Genomic DNA, 6,143 nt, shown 5'->3' with positions numbered 1-6,143 from the left:
TCTCATTGGCTATTTGGGTTTCCTAAGAAAGGCTGAAGCCCTTTCCAGGAGAGAACTTCAGACAAATAGAAAAAGGTTAAGCCTCATGGCAATATCAGCTACCAGTGTAACTGTTTGGTTACTAACAGTTACGCTGCTGTAACTGAGTAATTGAGACTACAGTTACATTCAGCCAAATGAAGACACACAGAACAAAGGGGTAATGTGTACAAGAGATGGATTTACACTGTATTTAGTAATATAACTTAAAGAGGAAAACCTGCTAGGTGAGCAGTAGCTCCAAGGAAAGCAAGAGGAGCTCAGACCAGAGTGCATGTGAACTCCTGAGAAGAAACTACAACCCAAGTTCTGCTCATGTAAATGTACAAACCAAATTACTTTTGAAAATTAGTCCATGGCTTCCTGTTTGTGGAAGCGAACCGAATGTCCTGATGTTTTCCAGAAAATGAGTCACAAGGCAAATGAGCAGCATGTGCTGTGTTCTCCAAGCAGATCTTACAGTTAAATCGCTCAAGTTGCACAGCCTTGTTTGGCTCTGAGAGCTACTCAACACTTGCACCATGGCTGAATTTATGAATGAAAGCACATAGAAAAATGCAAATTACTATTTTTGTGTTCCCTGACTCCTGTATCTGTGCTATAAATTGCAATAATACCACAGCTTCACTTGCACATCATGTCAAGGAAGGTAAGAAATGACTAACAGCCATACCATCCTCCACTGGGACACTGTTGTACGAACAGGAACCACTGACCTGCAAATAGATCTCTCCTTCACTCAAAAGGCCAGTGAACCTTATTCCTGACCATACAGGAAACAACATCTAGTTTCTTATCAACAACCTAATTTCAGTATTAAACAAACTCCTGAAGTTGGTAACTTCTCTTTCAGTTACAAAGTTAGTAGCTATTTTATTTACAGTTACAAATATGTCATTTATTTTGATAAAATAACTACCATTTAAACCAGGAGTCCTTTGCTGAAGTCTGCACCATTGCCTGTAGGTATAAAATTTCTTTCCATTGTGTATTGCAAAGGATAATTAGATGCCGAAGAGAATTCTGAGGTCAGCCAGAGTGAGCTGAGTGATGGTATCCCCTTTGCCAGACAGCACCTGCTGGGCAAGAACTTTCTTCCTCTTCTGAAGCTGTATGATCTTTTCTTCTACCGTTCCTTCACAGACAAACCTAAAAAAAACCCAAACTCCACATCACCCCAACTGCTAAGAAAAAGGTGTCAGCAATGTATAAGCACTTCCCCAATAAGTTTCCAAAGACCTGTCTTATTTAAAAATTCACTACCTATTCTGTCTGACTGCCAAAATATACCCATGTACAGAAAACAGCTGTTCTCACATCCACATGGTAGAGCATTTAAAATTACAGTCTGATGCACTTTAGGCCTTAACTTTGTTCATCTGAAGCAGTAGTAATTCTGTGATAAAATCCTGTAATGACCGTTTGATAACTGATGGCACCAATTACACTAAAAGCATTGTACACAGAATAGTATTTTAGATTCCAGTTTCTTTTAATTTGCTGTGTATTTACAATAACTAAGCTAGCCTTTTGGTACTTACAAGTAAAGAGGCAAAGGTAGCTTTTAGAAACAGCATATAATTAGAAGTGCTCTCTATGTTCATGCTAGTGATGTTAGAAAGGTCAAGGATAAGCGAGCACAGTGAAAAAAAAAATCTCCACTTGGTAAGAGGAAAGAAATGTTTTTTTTTTCACTGTAACAAACAAGACATTCCCACTAAATCATAGGCTGGAAAACAATAAACCACAGCTAGCTATCAGGACAGCCAACATGCAGGCTAGTACCACAGAGAAACATTTTCATGTGGTCTCTCTCAGTATCCCCATCAGACTTTATTCCTAGCTCTAAGTAAAGAAGCAAGCTCCAAATCAAGGCCCTGTCTCACCCGCTAAGGCTCAAACAGTACATGAGCAGCAACAGCCTCATTTACTACTAAGGAAAATCCTGACCTGTGTATCACAACATCCTTCTGCTGCCCCACTCGGTAAATGCGGTCACAAGCCTGGTCCTCGAGAGCAGGATTCCTGCAAGATAAAGAAAAAACACCAAAAAACTTAAGGGCTTATGTTCAGGAATAACTGAAATATCAAAGCCTCTATGCTTGCCTCATTTGCCTGCTTCCAGAGCATCCCATTTTCTTCCTCTGTAGAACTAAAACTGCTCCCATGTTACCTTAGGTTTAGTAGTCTGATTGCCAATATTCACCCTGACTGTATTTCCCTTTGCCCTTGGTAGAAGTATGCTATAATTCCACACTAATTCAGCTGTATGCATCAGACCACTGTTCTGTGTAGCCCCATATTCTGGCCAATAGTTTTTGGAAAAAGCTGAGTAGCTGGTGAGGAAAGAGGAGAGTGAAGCAGAAAGGCAAACTCCATGAAAGGCCTTCACTCAAGATTATTTACACAGGAAATGGTTCTCTTTGACAGTTACAGGGTGATTCTGACTTTGATTAGGAGCTCTGATGCACTCCTTCCATTGCCCTTTAAAATCCCAAAGTACACTTGTTATGCCCGATTACTGACTACGCTCAACAGAATCAATTTGTTTCAAGAGAAATTCCCTGGGGAATTTCTGTACCATTTTCATTACTGTAAGAAATTAAGCCAGGGACTGCCAAGTCCCCAGTATCCTTTTGTGATACAGCCCGCATACTTGATTCTTTAGACTGTTGTTACCCTCCTAATTTTTTTACCCCTGCAGAACTGCATTTCATGGTGGCAAGCAATGGACTGACAAATCAGAGTGTCTTGGAAGAAAGCTGTAGTAAAAACACTTTTCCACAACTAATCACTCTCAGCTAAATGCTTCCAACCCAATTGCATCAGACATCACAATACACATGGTGAGGATACAGGCAGCATGCCCTACATGTCTCCTCCTAGATGGAACTTTCATTTCTCTTTACCAGTGCATGTCAAGAAGAAAGAGGTGGTTTCCTCCAGTCAAGTTCAAGCCAACGCCTCCAGCCAGCAATGAGACCAACATTACCTTCAAAGGCCAAATGACAGTTAAGAAGCCTGTTTTCATAAAAGTAATGTTTCATATACTCCACATACTACATTTGAACTAACAGTCTGTTTATCATATTTATATTACAGTTGTATATTTATTATGCATTTGGGAGCTTGCCAGACATTACTTGATGAGGCATAAAAGCTTGGACACGCAAATTATGGCTCAGAGAGGCCAGCCTACCATTCCATACATGTATTATTGATACATTTTTACAGACTAGAGAAAGGACTGAAAAGTTCAGACTGTCTGTGTCCTGCTCAAGTGACCAGCCTCTCTGATGACAGCCTGTTGCCAACAATGGGATCAGTCAGCACCAACCCTGAATTAACAATGATTATTCTAACCAAGGCAACTAGACTGAAACAGCCTATTACTCCTTTCACTTTGTTTCCACGTAACCTACTTACTATTTAGAAAAAGATGAGTGCCTGGGAATGAATGGGATATAGCAGATGGTTAATTTAGAGAAGATTTCTTGTACAGCAGGAAAATAAGTCAATTAAGGACAGAGACACTATATATATATTTATTCCTCGATTTTATGTCATGGTACCTTAAAACCCTGATCTTATTTAAGGGGTTAGCTATTCATATAGCTGGCAATAATCTCCCTTTGTTTAAGTTCAAAGCTAGAAGGAGAAACATCTGTTTTGTAGATAGCAGCTTGTTCAAGAATTCGAGCAAAGAAAACAAGCTAAAGCACCACATTCTTCCCTTTGAGTCACAGATCCATCCTCAGAGGAGACAGTCTGTCCTGCCTCAATCACAGGAACATCAATGTCTAAATGAAGTGATTAACACAATGATTAAGTATGAACAATTAATTTGGATTCAGATGTGTTTAGTCATGTGTTAAGAGGTCCAAATGAAAGTAGATTCCAGTAAATGGAATTATAAAGTCAGCTATCACAGCTGCTCATAACAGTGCTAGTAACCGTTTCTCTACCCTGGTTTCATACCTGAGGCCCTTTGGGATTGTTATTGAACTCTTCTACCACATCCATTCTCTGTTTAGGCTTGACAGAGCCATCCACTGTTGCATACTGCAGCCCTCGTTGCTGGAGGTGCACAGCCACAACTTTCAACATACTTGTCCACTGAGAGACAACAACACTGGAGTGAGAGAAAAGGAAGTAAGTTTTGTGTATACTGTAACAGTTTGGTTATTGCAGTGTCTCAACCAAGACAAAGGATTCATGCACTCTTCACATGGTGAACAGGACCCAAGTCCCTTCCCAATTCAGAAAAAGATTCACCTATAGGTGTAGTGGTAAAATCTGCTGTGGAAGGTTCACCCACTCAATAAACTTCAGACAAATTAGGTCTATAACTTTCACTTCTGGTTTTGGATTCTACATTGCCACCTACCAATCACAATTCTGAGTTTGTTCTGCAAAATGAATCAATAGCAACACCAAACTTGAAGTCCCCTGGGTTTGTCATTCCCCACACTCTTTGGATTAAACAGCAGTAATTTGTTCAAGAGCTTCTTGGTAGGGAATAAAAATAAACTTGGTGTTTCCATTCTTATAGCGGGCATGCCTTCTGGATGACTTTAGAAAAAAAGCTTTCTACATACGGTACAACTCTGGAGCTGCCCAAGAACAGGACTTCCCCTTTCAGTCCACCCCCAGAATAACACAGCCACACACCCGTAAGCACATCCTTCTACACAGTTTAACACAAGGAGAAAAAACTGTAATACTGCAGTCTGGTGTGGAGCAAAGAGACAGAACTTGCACGAGAGCTGCAGGACTTCAGAAACATTTAAGTCCTCTATCAATGCATTCCTTTATTTTAAACAGGTTCAGTTTTAACCACTTTATTCCCCCACTTTTTCTGGGTCATGGGTGGGCTGCAGAGGTGAGGGCAATTATTTTTCAACACAAATTATTCCCAGTTTTGGTTCTGGAGAATAGTCCTCCTGGGCCTCAAGGCCTGAGATTGCTCACATGTTCACTTATATTACACTTACCTACATCTTAAACTACCCTCTATGGTCTTAATTTTTTTTTTCCTCCCCTCAAAATCTTCTTTCAGCTACTGCCACCATTTTACCATACCAGAAGTTTCATATTCAACTAATTTAAACTATTTCTGCTACTGTCAAGAGACAAGCTTCTCTCAATCACTGCGACTAAAGAAAACTACATGCTTACTAACCTCTTCTGAGACTTGGAGTGAATAGTTTTCAGTTCAGCCAAGAGGTGAGCTATCTGCAGGAAAAAAAGTTAGTCTGCTGTCATAACCCAGCTCATGCTTGGCTACTCTGCATTAAAATAGGAAGTGATCAAAATAACTTTTCAACTGGCATTTCTTCTGTGCAACATATTTTAATAGTCACTAATAAGAACACTCCTACCATTGTAAACAGGGTTAAGAAATCAAATCATACAAGCATGTTTTACAGATCCCAACCTTCCTGTGAGAAGCAAGGTTACTCCCACCTCTCCACTTTCTGCCATCCCATTTTTCTCTAAGTCTTCACAAGAATCAGGTTCTCACATGGATGCTTTTCTAAACTTATGTGAATCCAGTGCTCCAGATTTTCACTGACACTTTTTCAGCACTGCCAGATTCTCACAGCTTCATTAGAAGTACCCAGCAACACCTGATAAATTGAAGTCTTCCCAGAAGCAGCTCAGCAGACGATCTACTCACCTTATTTCAGCCTGATTTGTAATTAGGAAGGTGTGACTATTCATTAACAATTTAAAAGGCAAAGTGCTGAAATCCAAGCTTCTCAAGGAAGGTAGGAAAGCCACAACCAGGATACCTTGGTGCTCTCCCTGGTGATTTCAAACATATCTGTTTGAAAAGCTGTGCCACTGAGGTAAACTGTCGACTTGGAATCAGCAGTCTGGAGCTCAGACAGGGTCAAAGCACTAAGCTGTTCCTCAATGGAGAGGGAAAGGCCTTCACTGTTCAAGTTAGCTTGGTCCAGAGCCTGGGGGAAAGAAAGCAATACGGTTATAAGGAATTACAGTCAAGGCTGAGATCAAATTCAGTACCGATCCACAGTCTGCATGTTTGCTGAGGAGAGTATGTTTGAAGAAAGTTATCAATATAAAGACGGGATGATATG

General features: G+C 40.3%; 1 protein-coding gene across 4 annotated transcripts in view; it reads right to left on the bottom strand.

Moving 5' to 3' along the window:
• Nucleotides 1–905: 905 nt before the first annotated feature.
• The window catches only part of TTF2 (transcription termination factor 2), a 21,579-nt gene continuing 16,341 nt past the window's right edge, over nucleotides 906–6,143 (bottom strand). For 2 of the 4 annotated variants that reach the window (XM_061453867.1, XM_061453868.1), the window contains exons 18-23: nucleotides 5,835–6,005; nucleotides 5,222–5,274; nucleotides 4,018–4,171; nucleotides 2,949–3,031; nucleotides 1,990–2,064; nucleotides 906–1,188 (exon numbers count right to left, since the gene is read on the bottom strand). In XM_061453867.1, coding sequence (XP_061309851.1) covers nucleotides 1,044–1,188; nucleotides 1,990–2,064; nucleotides 2,949–3,031; nucleotides 4,018–4,171; nucleotides 5,222–5,274; nucleotides 5,835–6,005 — 681 coding nt within the window. In that variant the 3' untranslated portion in view covers nucleotides 906–1,043. Of the gene's footprint in view, nucleotides 1,189–1,989; nucleotides 2,065–2,834; nucleotides 3,032–4,017; nucleotides 4,172–5,221; nucleotides 5,275–5,719; nucleotides 6,006–6,143 lie in introns of those variants that run through there. The other 2 variants (XR_009743476.1, XR_009743477.1) reach the window with 2 other exon arrangements.

The sequence above is a fragment of the Pezoporus flaviventris genome, unplaced genomic scaffold (genome assembly GCF_033815535.1).
Source record: "Pezoporus flaviventris isolate CSIRO_AGI_PZ_B2104156 unplaced genomic scaffold, CSIRO_AGI_Pfla_v1 ptg000015l, whole genome shotgun sequence".
In the NCBI taxonomy this organism is placed as follows: domain Eukaryota; kingdom Metazoa; phylum Chordata; class Aves; order Psittaciformes; family Psittacidae; genus Pezoporus; species Pezoporus flaviventris.
Note: the sequence above shows the minus strand (reverse complement) of the source record. Positions and strands in the feature narration are given on the sequence as shown.